Source organism: Pediculus humanus, genomic scaffold, assembly GCF_000006295.1.
Source record: "Pediculus humanus corporis 1103172107382 genomic scaffold, whole genome shotgun sequence".
NCBI lineage: Eukaryota > Metazoa > Arthropoda > Insecta > Psocodea > Pediculidae > Pediculus > Pediculus humanus.
This window is the reverse complement of record NW_002987009.1, coordinates 10364-27882: the sequence shown is the minus strand read 5'-3', so window position 1 is coordinate 27882 and position 17519 is coordinate 10364. Positions and strand designations below refer to the sequence as shown.

General features: G+C 26.8%; 3 protein-coding genes across 3 annotated transcripts; all 3 read left to right on the top strand.

Moving 5' to 3' along the window:
* Window positions 1–1185: 1185 nt before the first annotated feature.
* On the top strand, window positions 1186–7173 carry Phum_PHUM025060 (uncharacterized protein; the record flags this gene model as incomplete). The annotated part of the gene is made up of 14 exons (XM_002422904.1): window positions 1186–1234; window positions 1811–1968; window positions 2061–2306; window positions 2467–2610; window positions 3437–3680; window positions 3778–3914; window positions 3994–4144; window positions 4224–4334; window positions 4441–4563; window positions 4648–4840; window positions 4921–5125; window positions 6423–6719; window positions 6796–6912; window positions 7006–7173. 14 exons carry the CDS (start codon window positions 1186–1188, stop codon window positions 7171–7173), a joined length of 2343 nt encoding a protein of 780 aa, XP_002422949.1.
* A 1849-nt stretch (window positions 7174–9022) lies between these two features.
* On the top strand, window positions 9023–12289 carry Phum_PHUM025050 (formate-tetrahydrofolate ligase, putative; the record flags this gene model as incomplete). The annotated part of the gene is made up of 2 exons (XM_002422903.1): window positions 9023–9202; window positions 9656–12289. 2 exons carry the CDS (start codon window positions 9023–9025, stop codon window positions 12287–12289), a joined length of 2814 nt encoding a protein of 937 aa, XP_002422948.1.
* Window positions 12290–12775: 486 nt separating this feature from the next.
* Window positions 12776–13837, top strand: Phum_PHUM025040 (cAMP-dependent protein kinase catalytic subunit, putative; the record flags this gene model as incomplete). The annotated part of the gene is made up of 1 exon (XM_002422902.1): window positions 12776–13837. The coding sequence occupies one exon, from the start codon at window positions 12776–12778 to the stop codon at window positions 13835–13837; it is 1062 nt and encodes a 353-aa protein (XP_002422947.1).
* Between the last annotated feature and the right edge of the window lie 3682 nt (window positions 13838–17519).

The following is a 17519-nucleotide window of genomic DNA, read 5'->3' as shown; positions in this document are numbered from 1 at the left end:
GCCTGATCTTGAGCCGCTGTAATAAACGCTTCTGTTTCTATTTTAAGTTTTCCACGTCGTAGCCAATTGTGCGTGCTCTTCTTATTAATATCGTCGGCATTTATTCTTTTTAGGTATTGCCCATGTAATTTTTTCTGTTCCCATTTGCCTTTTAATTTCTTCTGAGATTGGGCTTTGCTATTATAAGTTGCAAGTTGCCCTTCTTCCATTATCTCATTTTCTTTATTTTCTTGGACGATTTGTTTTGCCCTTTTCAGAACTCCTTTTTTTGTAGTTTTTTCTTCTGCATGTATAACTTGGGCTAAAATAGGGTCCTCTTGATGGGATTCTATGTATTTTCCCATTCCAATAATGGCATTCTGGTATGCCGCTTCTATTTGTCGTAATCCTCTTCCTCCATCTTTCCTGCTGACGTACAATCTATCCACATCCGCTTTTGGATGTAACGCACCATTCATGGTTAATATTTTTCTTGTCCTTCTATCTAGGTGCGTGATTTCTTCTTTCGTCCAGTCTACGAGGCCAAAACTATATTCTATTTATTATTATTATTATTATTATTATTATTATTACAATTACTTAATAATAGAACTCATTCACAAATGTGCTAGAATAAATTTTAACTATTTAATTTGAAAACTTACTGCTTATTATATAAAAGTTCTTGCCTTGTGTTACCCTATCAAGAGCTTTTTGCCTTCTGCCACGACACAATTCTTCTGCTCCTAAATGTCTTGTATTGCGTTGAGGGGGTAAAATTTAGTTTTGGATTAAATATAGTTTATTTTATGACGAGGCAAACACATGGTTAGCAAAATTTTCGAACGCCATTTTGGTGGTCGCATTCGCGAAACTTTTTTCATTCGATGAAAAAATTCACGTTTAATTATATTTCCGTTTCCGGTATTTGCTAAAGTTACAAAACAAAATTTTAAATAGAATAACATAGAATAATTAATATTTGAAATGACATTTCCGTTTTCCATTTACTAAACTACTTTTATTGCGGTGTCAATTCCACGCGATGCAACTTGTAAATAAATGAAAATAATTTTTTTTTTTTTTAATAATTTTTAATTTTTATAGCTCGCATCGACAAATTCTGGCGATTCTGGATTTTCCGTTTTGGAACGTGGCGAAAGAATAAAACCGGAAAGGAGTAACAAAAGAAACAATGTACAAAAAATGCAATGGAAAGCATCGAGATGGGTCGGAGGTTTTTCGTCAGGTACAGGTAAATTCGCACTTGAAATTTTTTTTAATAAATAAATAAATAAATAAATTTAAAAAAAAAAAAAAAACTAATTCGACAAGTTCACGTTTTGTAAAAGTTTGACAATAAAAAAAAAAAAAAAAAATTTTTTTTTTTACAAGAGTAATCTAATATAAGATTTTATTTATTAAATATCTTTCATGTTAATTCTCGGTAATAAATTTATTTAGTCACAGAGAGTTTAAAAACTCGTTTATCAGTGCTAGTTTTCTTTTTTTTTTTCTGTTTTTTTTTTTTTTTCAATAAGTCATTGATTCAAAGTTGAAATCGTTAGAAATGCCGAAAAAAAAAAAAAAATTTAAATATATATAATTAATCCCGGTTTTAAAATATTCGTTATACCTTTCACTCAAACACATAATATGCTAACTCATAGAATTTTTAAATCCACAAATATTACGGTTTTTTTTTGAGTCGTCAGATAATAAAAAAAATAAAAATTAATTACGTGGTATTAATTAATAAAATTAATTATTTTTTCGGCAAACTTTTGAAAAAAAAAAAATTATTATTATTATTGTTTTCAACGTTTTGTAGGTTCGTATACGGATGATCTTGATTCGCGAATCGGTTCGATGACGATAGCAGACGTGTCACCAAGAGTCGCCGTCAAAAGAATTATTTTACTCTATGAAAATTTTCAATATCGAGAAGCTGCAAATTTCATAAATAGGCTAAGCCACGGAACGTTTAAAGTTTGTAGTTTTTTTTTTTTCATTTTTTATAAACGAATTCCGTTTGTTTGTTTGTTTGTTTGTTTCCTCATCTCATGTTGCATTTTTCTCAGGTAATATTAAACGATTTACCCATCGATTTTTTCGTCGAATCAATGCCTCACAGTTTATCGATATTGGAAGCTCTTTACGCGAAAGTTTTCCTATCGGACGGCCTTAATTTTAGCATGAAATTACTTCGTCCCGAAGCGGTTGTCATGCAAATGGTTAAATTTTTTTCAACCGGGGATTTGGATAAAAATTCCGATAAGTGGGATTTGTGTGGGCCTTTTGTTTGCAGTTGTAAAAAATTATTGAAGGTAAAAAAAAACAAAATTTAATCAAGTCCATAATAATTTTTTTTTTGTTTCATTGTTCGGTAAATTTTTTTTTTTTTCATTAATCAATATGGTTGTAGCCAGCACACGATTTCTTTTGTTTTTTTTTTGTTATCCTAAACACTCCGTGAATGATTTACAGGTGATTGTACTGTCCGATCATAAACTTAAAAAAATGGTTCAAGCGAGAAAAAGAAGTTTGGATAAAGCAATTGAAGGTTTGGGTCAACACGGTCTGGTAGGAACGACAGACGAAACGTTAACAAATCTTCACGATGCTCTCAAGGTAAGAATTTCCTCTTCCATTTTTTTTTTTTTTTTATTTTCCGTAGTCTTTAATATTATTTTACCGACTTTCTTTTAATTATTAACAATTTTAATTATTATTATTATTATTCATCATTAAATAATGCTTGTCGAACCGGTGCAAAAAATAAAAAATAAAAACAATAACAAAAACAAAAACAATTGAACAAATAAGAATAAATTTTAATTTCAAAAAATTCTCATGATACTCATGATGGTAATGATGATGATGATGATGGTAATAATAATAATTACATCACATTTAATACTAAAACTCGAAACAAAAAAAAAAAAAGCAGAAGAAAAAGAATAAAAAAAAAAAAAAAAACTTAAGTAATTTTTTTATTATAAAAGATTTTTTCTCATGATACAATTGTTTGTTACTTTAACAAACCGGAAAAAGATCTCAATGTTTTTTTTTTTTTTTTTTTTCCCGAATCGGAATTTTAAATTTACCTCCTTCCTTCCTTTCATTTCCGTCGTCTGCATAATTTTTTTTTCAAAATTTTAATTTTATCGAATTACATCGTGCGAAATTTTTTAAGGTTCACTAAAAATTTGCCTTTCACGTTTTTCATTTATTTTTATTTGTTTGTTTCAAAAATAATTGCAATAATTTATTTTAATAACATCTTCTTCCGTATTGCGTGCAAAACCTGAAGGGTCATAAAAAATGTTTTGAATTAAAATACATTTAATTTTTTGATATAGAATCCGGTTTTATCGTGAACAACCTCACGAAATCAAAAAAAAAAAAAAAAAATGAACGTTCATCGTTTTGATTTTTTTTGGAAAACGTTTTTCAGGTCGAATTTCAAAGAGTTGTTGAAACGTACAAAGGAGCCTTACAAAAATTAGAAGAGCTCAGCCTTTCGAGTGGTAAAAAAGATATGAATAGCACCATTCGTGGTCCAGCTCCGGTTCAAGCTTCTCATCAGAGACAGCTTTCGTTGAAACAACCGGAAATACAAGAAAGATTAATTAAAAACAAAACTTTGTTGAATGTTGTCGAACCAACTTTAGGCAATCATTCATTGGATATACTTTTGGGTAATTATTACCTTTTTCCCATCGGAAATTACAAAAACAACAAATTTAAATTTTTTTTTTTTTTTATTAAAAATTCATTCGTGAAAATTTTTTTTAGGAATTCTTCAGCGTAGAATAGAATATGACAAAGAAGTTTTATTTCAATTTACGCAATTAAAAAAAGAAGCAAATATTATTGAACCCAATGCTGCCATTGCTCCGGTACTAATAAAATTTTCCAGCGGTTGCGAAAAGGTATAACGAAAACTAAATTTGGAAAAAAAAAAAAAAAAGGTATTTTCACGTCATGAATATTTTTTGTATATTTTAAAAGGTATTGGATTTAATGAAAGAAGTAGCAGACGACGAAGCGGATTCGAGTGACATATCTGGATACCATAGCGAATCAGATTCTGCAATAATGATGTCTGGCAATTCACCATACGTGAGCAAAAGAGCACGATATAATTTTTTGACAAGATCAGGTACGACAATAAAATAACGCAATCGGAAAAAATTATTTAAAAGAAAGCCATTAATTATAAATTTTATACTTTTTAACAGTCAGGTCATGCAGTAAAAATAGTTTAAGACCATCCGTAGAACTTTTACATCATCAGTTAAGTTCTTCGTCTGGTAACAACACCAATTCATCCGGAACCGATAGTCCTCCGGGTAATAATAATAATCCCCATTTTCTTTTTCGTATGGTTACATTAATAATTATTTTAAATAAATAAATAATTACGGTTTAACATAATCCCTTGTAAATATTTCACAGCGTCTTTAAGCCCAGTTAGAGACGATAAAGATTCATCATCCGGTAGTTCATCCTCCGGTATAGGATCAAGTACAAACGGACCCGTTAGATTACGACAACTTAAACATAAAAAATTAAGTGCCAGTAAGTACGATTATATTACAATCTTAAAGTTTTTTTTAAAACGGACATGTATTAAAACTCTTTTTTTAAATAAATAATGTAAAGCTTCTGGAATATCGTGGAATCAAAGTATTCCATCTTGTCAAGGATGTAGTTCGAGAGCAGCCATGCAAGTTTCTCCGCAAGTTCAAGAAACGACCGTTCTTAGAGCCGAATTAGAAAAATTGAGAATCGATCTTGCGAGAGCAAATGGAATGATATTGAACCTACAAGAAAATGAAAAACGTCTCAAATCCAAGTGAGAAACTTGAAATATTATCATTATTATTTTTTTCGTTCAAAGAACGATCCGGAAAATTTTCAAAATTGTAATTTCAGATTGGAATCATCGACGGGTATGCAGCAGCAGCAGCAGCAACAGCAACCACCACCTTCTGATAATGGATTATTATTAGTGGGAGAACGTTTGGTTCGTTGTTTTGCTAATTTATACGCTCAAGCAAGAGTTGATACGTTGGATGCATTAGACAATCTTCCTCAATTGAACAATGCGACAGAATTAAAATCAAAAATATTATTCTCCGTTATTGTGGTAAGAAAAATAATACCAGTGGTAATATTAATAATAATAATGATAAAATTCGTTTCTTGTGAAATTCTGTTAAATTTTCAATCTGTTAGAAACTACACTTAAATAAGTCATATTTTATTACTTATACGTAAGATGAAAGAATTTCTTTCAAAAAGTACCTGAAAAATAATGTAATTATCACGTGATAGAAAAAAAAAAAGGTACAAAATTTTTTTTAATTTGTACCCTAAGTGTAGTTTCTTTCTATTGGATAGGGCAAAATCTTAATATCTATAAACTGTACTTTAGGCGTTCACGTTCGTTCAAAACGACACAAAAAAAATTATTTTTTAACTGTCCCGACTAAGTAAGTAAGGATAACGAAAAAGAAATTTCTTTTTTTCAATTTATCCTCCATAACGGTAATTTTTACGTGTTTACAAAGAGACTTTTTATTACACGTACTTACGCACACACACACACACACACGTACACGTACACGTGAGCACGCACGTACGCACGTACAAAAAGTAAATATATACCTGATAGATAATACGCTCGACGTTAATAAATTGATTCTCTCGTTTCTTTTTAAGAGGATGATTATTATTATTATTATTATTATTATTAAATTTCGATAAAAACCGTTTTTATTATTTTTGATTCGACAAGAACAACAACTTAAATAAAATTTTTTTTTTTTAATATCGTAAACGTTCGATAAATCGAAACTCGAAAGTGCTTAGAATAACATTTAAAAAAAAAAAAGGGAAAACTTTCTATTTTCAATCTATCTTTTCATTTTTTCTACTTGTACACTTTTCGTTCTTCTACTATCACTGTCTCTTTGATTCGTTATCAATAACAATAAATAAACTCCCATGACGTCACGAAATTATTTATTTAAAAAAAAAAACGCAAAAAAAGAAAAAAAAAGAAAAAAAAAATTATTTTACGGTCATTATTAATATAAAACGGGTAGCGATAATGATAATGATTGTTATTATTAATAAAATTTGTGGAGTTAGCAGACGATAACGATGACGTAATGATGACCGTTGATTATTTTTTAATTTTTTCTTTTTCTTTTATTGCAATTTTTTATTGATAATTATTATTATTATTAATTGATTCGATATTCTTTTTTCATTTTCATCGTGGGATTTTTGCTACTCCTTCTTCTCAACATGGATGTGATCTTGATTTGTCAAAACGAACTCGAATTTAACCGAAATTAATTCGTCGAACGGGGGTTTGGGGGAAAATTTTTTTCAAAAACTCAATTTCCGGTTTGTTTGAACTTGATCAGTTGTCATTTCGTTGCGCTGAAAATTTATTAGCGACAAAAAAAGATCACATCAGAAGAATTTTACATCTGCCAAGTCCCATCAATAAGGATTCTACGTCGAACGGTAGTAGTAGTAGTAGTAGCAGTAGCAATAGTAATAATAATAATAATAAAAATATTAATTCCGTTAACGTCGTACAAAATAATAATCATCATCATCATGTTGAAAACGATTCAATATTTCAAGAACTTGAAAAAAGCGTTTCGACATATTTAAGAAAAACAATCGATAAATTCGATTTGACGAAATGTATCAACGTAAGTTTTCCTGTCGTTATTTTTCCGAGTGGAATTAATGGAAATTTTTCATTTTTTATAAATTTTTTTTTTAAAGGACGTATCGAATCAAATATGGGCGACGCTTTACGATTATCCATGTTTAAAATCTTGCGCGGGATTAAATCAATACGTAAAAGATTCCGTAAGACTCGCATGGGGACTCGTTAATCAGGTTAAAAAAAAAAATTTCTCTCTCTCTCTCTCTCTCTCTCAAACGAATATTTATATTGTAAATGATAATAATAATAATAATAAAATGTTTCAGTGTCCTCCTTACGTATTGGAGTACGAAGAGAGAAAATTTCGAAAGGATATGCACGTTAGATTTCACACGTCGAATCAAGAAAGCGAACAAATACAAACATATATGTGGCCGGCATTATTGGAAGGCGTGGGAGGGCCCTGCGTACATAAAGCCGTCGTCATAACATAATTTTTTTTCTATTTTTTTTATTAAATTTTAAATAAGGCTGATTATTTAAAAAAAAAAAAAAAAAATTATTTAAACAAATTTAATGTTATATCTATTGGTAAAAAGTTTTTATAGAGAGTTGAAACATTAACGACTATTATATGTAAAAAAAAAAAAACGACAAACGCAAACGATTTATATTTTTTTTCCTCGTTAAATATTATTATTATTATTATTATTATTAATCACTGTTAAGGTACGTGAGAAGATGGGAAAAGACGTTTTTAAACAAATAAAAAAAAAAAAAAAAAAAAATTAATGAGTCGAGTATCTCTGGTTTTTTATATGCATGTTAACGTGTAAAAAAATTTTTTTTTTTTTTTCACATATAAAAACAAAAAAATTTCTTTTAATTTTATAGACTATAATAAAGACTATAAAATTTATAGAAATTCATCGTGCTATATAATAAAAGTAATAAAACAATCACGTTTTTTTTTTTTTTTTTGCGTTAGTTTATATCATTAATGACTCGTTTAATGCGTTTTTAATATAAAAAAAATAAATAAATATTTTGTGCGTTTTATTAAATACGTACGGTTAAGTAATGATAATAATAATAATAATAATAATAATAATAATAATAATAATAATAATAATAATAATAATAATAATAACTCATTTAAAAATAACAACATCAAAACAAAATATGATTATGTAACGTGTATAACACGTGCGAGTTAATTTTTTTAAAATGGTGGAATATGGTATAGACTATATCGTTGTAATTATTTGTTTTTTTTTTTATGTACAATAATAATAATAATAATGTTTAATAAGTTTTATGTTTTTTTTTTAAAAATATGTATTCAATTTATTTTATTTTTTTTAAATAATTAAAAGTCGTCATTAACCAGAAGAAAAAAACGATAATAATAATAAATTGTATTTATTTATTCGTTATTAATACACCTTGTTTTGTTTTTTTAAATTTTTTTTTTTTTTAATTTTATCATATCATTAACACCACCACCATTAACAATATTTTAACATTATTATTATTATTATTAACAAACTAATTATTATGCGGTGACATCATCATTTGAAAAATCGTAAAAACATTTGTTCGAAATTGATTTTATAATTTATGTATAAAAAACAAAACAAAACAAAACAACAAAATGTTTGATAACATAAAATGTTTGTTTGTTGTTTTGTTAGAAAATAAATATCGAGGGAAACTTATTGAACGCACCTCCTAAATGTTATAAACTAAAATTTTAAGGTTATCATTTTTGTGATAAAAACCTACAAATTATTTATTGTCGAATGTAAAGTTTAAATTTAACTTATTATCATTATTATTATTATTTTGTAGAATTTATCGAAATTAAATATTTCGATTTAATAATAATAATAATAATAATTTAAGAAAAAATGAAGGGGAAAAAAAAAAATTATGATTGTATTAACATGATCATAATTTATTTATTTTTCCTTTTTAAATATTATTATTATTATTATTATTAATCGTTTAAAATTTAAATTTTTATCGATAAATAAATAAATAAATCAAATTTTAAATTAATTATAAAAAAAAAAAAAAAAATTTGATTTATTTATAAAAAAGGCGACAAACTTTTTGGTCATCCTTTTTTATTTAATTAAACGTCATAACTTGAATAAAACCGTTTTTAATCAAACATTTTCCGAACAGAACAACAAAAGATTACAACAAACAACAAAATTTAAAATACAAACGAATTTTATAATAAAAAAAAAAAAAATTTTTATTTAATTTTAAAAAAAAAAACGGTTTTGTGTTTTGTTTATATTTATTGATTGTTTGTTTGTTTGTTTTATGTAAAAAATGGAATTGCCAAAAGTTCGTGGGATTTTACTGTCGGGAAATGAAGTATCAAAAGAAATAAGAAACGAATTAACCGTAAGAGTGGAAAAACTAAAAGAAAAAATTCCTGGTTTTGTACCTGGATTGGCTATCGTGCAAGTGGGAGGACGAGAAGATTCAAATGTTTATATAAGAATGAAGGTAAATTAACAAACATTTTTTTTTTTTTATATTTTAAACTAAATTTTTGTGTTGCAGGTATATAAAATATTTAAAATTTATAATAATAATAATAATGAGTGAATGAAAAAAAAAAAATTTCGATTCGAATTATAAAAAAAAAAAAAAAAAAGTTTAACGGTTTATATATAGTTTAAAAATGTCATAGGTTAACAATCAATTCTTTATCAATTTAAAACCGTGATAATTGTTAAATAATAAATAAAAAAAAGAAATTTTTCTTCTTCTAATTTCGGTTCGTGATCTTCAAAAGTCCTTAAATTTAATTATTATTATTATTATTATTATTATTAATCGTGTGAAAATATTTAATTTTTTAAATACTCAAAATTTCTTAAGGTTTTTTTTATGCACAAACGATTAAGAAATTTTTTATTTAAATTTTATAATGATTCGTTATTTATTCTTTTATAGATAAAAGCAGCTTTGGAAATCGGTATGAAACCTGATCATGTTAAATTACCAAAATCTACAACCGAAGGAGAATTGTTATCGGTTTTACAAAAACTCAACAACGATCCAGGAATTCATGGTATTATAGTACAAATGCCATTGGATTCCGATAATAAAATTGATTCTCATTTAATCACCGATTATGTTTTACCATCGAAGGATGTCGACGGTTTGAATACGATCAACGAAGGAAGGGTTTCCATAGGAGACATGTCGGGTTTTATACCGTGCACGCCGAACGGTTGCATCGAATTGATAAAAAGATCTGGGGTTCCCATGGCCGGAGCAAATGCAGTCGTTTTGGGAAGGAGTAAAATTGTCGGTACCCCTGCTTCAGAACTTTTAAAATGGCATAATGCAACCGTGACCGTTTGCCATTCGAGAACTAGAAACATTGATAAAATATGCGCCACGGCTGATATTTTAGTCGTCGGAATTGGAAAACCGGAATTTGTAAAAGGAAGTTGGATAAAACCCGGTGCTGTCGTTGTTGATTGTGGAATCAATGCTATACCGGATCCCACGAAAAAAACTGGACAAAGATTAGTCGGTGATGTTGATTTTAACGAAGCTAAAGAAATTGCATCCTATATAACTCCCGTACCTGGCGGAGTTGGTCCCATGACCGTAGCCATGTTGATGACGAATACTGTCATATCGGCTGAAAGAGCTGTTGATAAAATATTGAATACGTCTTGGAATCTCAGACCGTTAAGTTTAAAATTAAAAGAACAAGTTCCGTCTGATATTGAAATTTCAAGAGCACAAGAACCCAAAGATATTACACTATTGGCAGAAGAAATTGGATTACAACCGAATGAAGTTTTGCCATACGGATCGAAAAAAGCAAAAATTAGTACGTCTGTTTTAAATCGGTTACAAAATCAAAAATCAGGAAAATTGGTAGTAGTTGCTGGTATTACACCGACTCCTCTTGGCGAAGGTAAAAGCACGACAACTTTAGGATTGGTGCAAGCTTTGGCGGCACACAAAGGTAAAAATGCCATCGCGACCATAAGGCAACCATCTCAAGGTCCTACGTTTGGAATAAAAGGAGGAGCTGCTGGTGGAGGTTATTCTCAAGTTATACCAATGGAAGAAATGAATTTACACTTGACCGGAGACATCCATGCCGTTACGGCAGCTAATAATCTTTTAGCTGCTCAAATTGATGCTCGTATATTTCATGAAGCCACTCAAACAGACGAAGCATTATACAATCGATTGGTACCATTGATAAAAGGCCATCGTAAGTTTTCAGAAGTTCAGCTACGGAGATTGGCAAGACTTAAAATTCAAAAAACAGATCCAGACTCATTGACACCGGAAGAAGTGAGCAAATTCGTAAGGCTAAATATCGATCCGACCACAATTACCTGGCGTAGAGTCATAGATACGAATGATCGCTTTTTGAGAAAAATCACAATAGGACAGTCGGCGACAGAGAAGAATATGACTCGAGAAACTGGTTTTGATATTTCCGTTGCGAGTGAAGTAATGGCGATATTGGCTTTGGCTAAAGATTTAAATGATATGAAGAAAAGATTAGAAAAAATAGTAATTGGAAACGACAAATTCGGAAACGAGGTTACAGCTGATGATTTAGGTGCAACAGGAGGTATGGCAATTCTGCTTAAGGATGCGATGGATCCAAATTTAATGCAAAGCTTGGAAGGTACACCTGTGATAATTCATGCGGGACCTTTTGCAAACATTGCACACGGATGTTCTTCAGTTATAGCAGATTTGATTGCATTAAAGCTGGTGGGACCCGATGGATTCGTTGTTACAGAAGCTGGTTTTGGATCTGATATTGGCATGGAAAAATTTTTTGACATTAAATGCAGATCATCTGGACTAGTTCCAAATGCTGTGGTTTTAGTTGCCACAGTAAGAGCGTTAAAAATGCATGGTGGAGGCCCAACGGTTACTTCCGGAGCCCCACTTAAAAAGGAATACGTAGAAGAAAACTTGGAACTTCTCGAAAAGGGTCTCGTGAATTTGAAAAGACACATAGACAATGCCAGATTGTTCGGAGTGCCAGTCGTAGTTGCCATTAATTCATTTGCAACGGATACGGAAAATGAAATTGCTTTGGTGAAAAATTTTTGTATTCAAAATGGAGCTTTCGATGCCGTTAAATGTTCTCATTGGGCTTACGGAGGAGCTGGAGCCACAGAATTGGCCGATGCTGTACAAAAAGCTTGTTCTCAACCACCTAATTTTCATTTCTTGTACGACCTCAATCTATCATTAGAAGATAAAATAAATTGTATTGCCAAAAATGTGTATGGTGCAGGTTCGGTAAAAATGAGCCCAAAGGTCGTTGAAAAATTAAAAGAATACTCTAAAAAAGGATACGGTGTGTTTCCCATGTGCATGGCAAAGACTGCTTTGTCCATTACAGGAGATCCAGCTATAAAAGGAGCTCCCACTGGATATGTGTTGGAAATAAACGATGTTACGGCTTCGGTTGGAGCAGGTTTTATAATTCCCATAGTCGGTGAAATTTCTAAAATGCCTGGATTGCCCACAAGGCCGTGCATTTACGATATGGATTTAACTGAAGATAAAGTTATTCATGGATTATTCTAGATTTCCATACTGTACGACAGTGTTTTTTAAAATATATATTTAAAATTAATTTTGTAGTTAGTGTTTTTCATATATGTATATTTTTTTGCTTAATACAATTTTTAAAAAAACAATATTAAATAGTATTATTGTTTATTATTATTATTTTATTCTTTTAATGTTTTTCACATAACCGTACTTTAGCCTTTTAAATTCATTTAGATCTAATACAAATTTTTAAAATGAAAAAGCAATAAAATTTATCATTTTTTTTAAGAACACAAAGTTAAAAATTTCGAACAATTTGAATTTAAGTTTTACCAACTTAAAATTTATATTATATTTTAAAAATAGTTTTTTACTCTATGACTAACCTAATGTAGTTTTATCATTTATTTATTTAAGAGTTTTAATATTTTTTAAAAGACTTTAATAATATTTTTCAGTAATATTTCATTTAGTTTTTAGTATTAGTGTTTTAATCAATTATAAATATAATCATTTGAAATGGGAGATAATACTTTTTTTAAAAAATCTCCAAAATCTACGCCTATAATCAACGATTATGAAATATCTAATAATGTTCTTGGTTTAGGAATTAGTGGAAAAGTTGTAGAATGTTGTAGCAAAATTTCAAAAGAAAAATTTGCACTCAAAGTCCTTCACGATAATGTTAAAGCTAGAAGAGAAGTTGAATTGCATTGGAAAGCGAGTGGTCATCGTCACATAGTTAATATTATTGATGTTTATGAAAACACCTACAGTGGGAACAAGTGTTTACTAGTTGTAATGGAATGTATGGAAGGCGGGGAATTATTTCAACGAATACAGGATAAGCAAGATGGTGCGTTCACCGAAAGAGAAGCTGCTCAAATAATGAGAGAAATTTGTTCTGCCGTTAAATATTTACATGATATGAATATAGCTCATAGAGATTTAAAACCGGAAAATTTGTTGTATTCTCATAAAAGTTCATCAGGAATTTTAAAACTCACAGACTTTGGTTTCGCTAAGGAAACATTTACAAAAGATACACTACAAACACCATGTTATACACCTTATTATGTTGCTCCTGAAGTTTTAGGTCCAGAAAAATATGATAAAAGTTGTGATATTTGGTCCCTGGGTGTCATCATGTACATATTATTGTGTGGTTTTCCACCATTTTACAGTAATCACGGCCTTGCAATATCTCCTGGAATGAAAAAAAGAATTAGAACCGGTCAATTCGATTTTCCAAGTCCAGAATGGAAGTCTGTTAGTCAAGATGCTAAAGACCTTATTAAAAAAATGCTTACCATTGATCCTGTCAAAAGACCAACCATCGAAGAAATTATGAAAAATAAATGGATTGCGCAATATACAGAAGTACCTCAAACTCCATTACATACAAACAGAATGCTTAAAGAAGGTGAGGATCACTGGCCTGAAGTACAAGAAGAAATGACTCGATCTTTGGCGACAATGAGAGTTGATTATGATCAAATACACATTAAAAATTTAGACAATAGCAATAATCAACTTTTAATAAAAAGAAGGAAAAAAACGGAAGCTGCCAAAGCACAGTAATGAAACAACTAATCGAGTCAAAATCGAAATATCTTATAATTGTATTTTTTTTTTGCCCTTTAATAAAAATTTTAATACACATATACATAAGTGAATGTTTATAAATATTTTTCATTCCATGAAAACAAAAAAAAAGAAATAATTAATTTGTTTAAAAATATTATTGCTATTATTCAAATTTTTCTGTCGTTTTTTTATCGTTACAATTATCAAAGCTCATTTTTATGTTATTATATTTAACAAATAAATAATTGTGAATGAATAAAAGTTGAAAAAAAAAAGTTTATTATAGATAAAATAATGGAGGGTAAATTTTAAACAATTAAATTAATTTTTTATTGTAAAAAGCATTTTTTTATTTGCTTATATTAAATTTTTAAATTATTTTGTATAAATATGTGTAAAATCATTATTATTATTATTAATTTTTTTTATTTAAGTAACACATTATATTGTTGAAATTAATTATTATTATTATTATGTATAAAAATAGGTTAAAATAATGACAGTGCCTAAAAACATAAAATTAAACGAAACAAAAAAACAAAAATTTTGCAATTTGTATTATCGACATATATAATTTCCTGGTGTTTAAAAAAAAAATAATTTACAATAATTATAGTGTTTGTAAACTCAGGGTGCTGGATTGTCTTTTTTTTGTTAATTTATTTATTTTAATAAAAATTGTTGTTCCTATTTTATGTAATTTTACATTAAAATGAATCATGAAAAAGAAAAAAATGCTAAAAATAATTACATAAGCAGTTTGCCAGCAATAATTTAATTATAAAAAAAAAAAAAAAATTTTAAATAATAATTTATTTTTAACTCCCTTTTTATATTTTTATTAATAAAATTTATATGATGATCATACATAAAAAAAGAAAAAAATTACTTTTTAATTTGTTGTTGTTTTTTTTTTTTTTTAAATTTAAATTAAATTCAAATTAAATAAAATTTTTCCTTTTTAATGAAAATTTATTTTTGCTTTGGCTTGTTATTATTTATTTTAATTAAATTTTCAAACCCCACCTTTTTCTCAAGTTAAATTTTTAACAATTTAATTTTTATAAAAAAATATTTTTAATGATAATAATTTTAACACCAATATTAATAATAATAATAATAATTTTGTTTTAAAAACATAATAATAATGAAATATGATGTGAACAAAAATTAAAAAAGAAAGAGAGCAAAATTTTATTTATATATAAGGAAAATAAATTGAAAAATAAATTAAATAAATTGTTTGTAAATAATTAAATTACAATTTTTTTTGTTTTAAATTATAATAATTAATTTACATTTGGCCTTTACAATTGATTGTAGTAGTATTTATTGATAGCAAAAAAAAAACCAGCTTAAGAGTAAAAAACACAAATTAGTACTTAAAAATTTATGATAATTTGCAATAATTTTAATAAATAAATAAATTAATTAGTCTTCCTCAAACGATAAATAAAAAATAATTATTATTATTTAAATAACAAAATAATTAAATAATTTTTTTTAGCTTTTTTTTTTTTTAAATAATTTTACATAGTTATTGTTGATTCATGTGTTATTATTACATAATAATAATAATAATAATAATAAATTGTTAAATTATTATTTTTTTTTTTTTGATTTAATTATTTATAATCATATCCTTTGAGGATCGATATTCAATTCTGAATTATTAATTAATTATTAATTAGTTTTAATAATAATAATTATTATTGTTTCAAAAAAAAAAAATGGATGTTTCTCTTATGGGAAAAATCATATTAATCTGTGTACATTTTCCGTGATATTTTCTTTCGGGAAATTTTTACAAAATGATTTTTTATAAAATAGAAATCTTTTTAGGGTATAAATAATAAAAAAATGTTTTAAATATTCATTATTAAAAATTTTTCCAAAAGAAAAAAAAAAAAAATAATTAAAAATTAATTTGTTATAAATATTTCTTTTTAAACATATGGTTTATTTTTTATTACTCGCAATAAAAAAAAAAAGAAAACGAAAATTCTGTTTTTCATCTACATTTATTGAATTATTATTATTGTTAAAATGTTCTTTTATTACTTTTAAGTTAATATTTTTTGGAAAAATATGTAAAATAAATTTTTAAAATTAGGGGTGGCATACGTTAAATAAAATCCAAGGTCAAACAAAAAGATTATTTCCTGTTTTAAAATGGCGGAATTTTTTACATGTGGCAGCTCTGTATTATAAGAATATTTAATAATCGCAAAAAAACTAAATTTATTTTATATACTTTCATATCGTATTACATAAAGTTAAAAACTTTTGTAAAAAAAAAAAACAAAAAAAAGGTAATTTTTTGTAAAAAACGAGAATTTTTTTGCTCGGATTTTGTTTTTTTTTTTTTTTTTTTTTTTTCTCCATAAAATCTAGTAAATTTCTTTAATATATTGGAAAGTTCAGAGACTAACCAGCCGTTATATTAGGGCTTGGTTTGTTCTTAAGTAAAAGTAAATTTTTTAATTAATTTTCATAAAGTTTTTTTTTCTCATATATAATTTATTAGTTATCATTATTATTATTGTTATTTTTTTTACTTTCAGACGGTCCTACAAATTATCAATAATATGTATTACGTATTTAATATATTTGATATGTAAAAAACGGTTTTTTTTTTGATATATATTAAAATGATTTTTTTTTTTTGCTGAAAAAATGTTTGTCAAAAATTTTGAACATTTGTCTTGATGTAAAATATTATAGGGTAAATTTTTTTTAAACAAATATGTAAGCTTTTTTTTTTTTTTGTTCTGTTTTACAATTTTTACTTGTATAATTTTATTTAATTTTTTATTTTATTTTTTGTAATTTTAAGGTTATTTATTGAATTATCTAATGAAAATGAAAACATCATTAGGATTGCCACCATTTTTACCTGCCAATGATAAATATCAAAATTTTAATTCAATGGTTGTGGTAAGTTTGCTTTTTTTTTTTTTTTTTTTTTTTTTTTTTAAACAAAAATATTTATTAAAATTATTATTTTTACATATTTTTTTATTTTAATATTCAGGGGAGTATAGAATTAGAACACTACATGCCTTTCATGGTTAGATGTTCTGTAGGTGATCGAGTACACATTCAAAACGATATGTCAGAATGGTGGTCGCCAATAATTCAATGTAAGTATATAATAAGAGAAATAAATATTTATTCTAGCAAATAATCAAATTTATTTATTTTTTTACTGTTTTATTTTCAGCAAGTATTTCAAAAAAATCTTCATCAACCCTTTATGATAAAAATAATGAGATTGAAAAATCAATTTTCTATTCTAATTGTTCTGCCAAAATAATGAATTCGAATGATGAGTGCAAGGTAAGAATCTTAACTTTATATTATTTGTTATCGATTTTTATAACAAAAACCAAACAATTATCTAATAGTCTATCATTAAAAAATTTTTGCTTTATTCGCAACTGACTGTTAATTTAAATATTACTCATTAAAGTGTTGAGCTTTTTCATTTAATGAGTGTACAAAAAAAAAAACATTTTTTAATAAATTAATTAAAAATTTTTTTCAAAATGTAGATCATTTTTTATCTTTTTGCACTTTGGACTCTACTTCTTCATATTATTTAACTCGATAGTTATAAAAACAAGTTTTGCAAAGTGGGGTGAACTAATTTTCATCGAAACATATCATTTTAAAA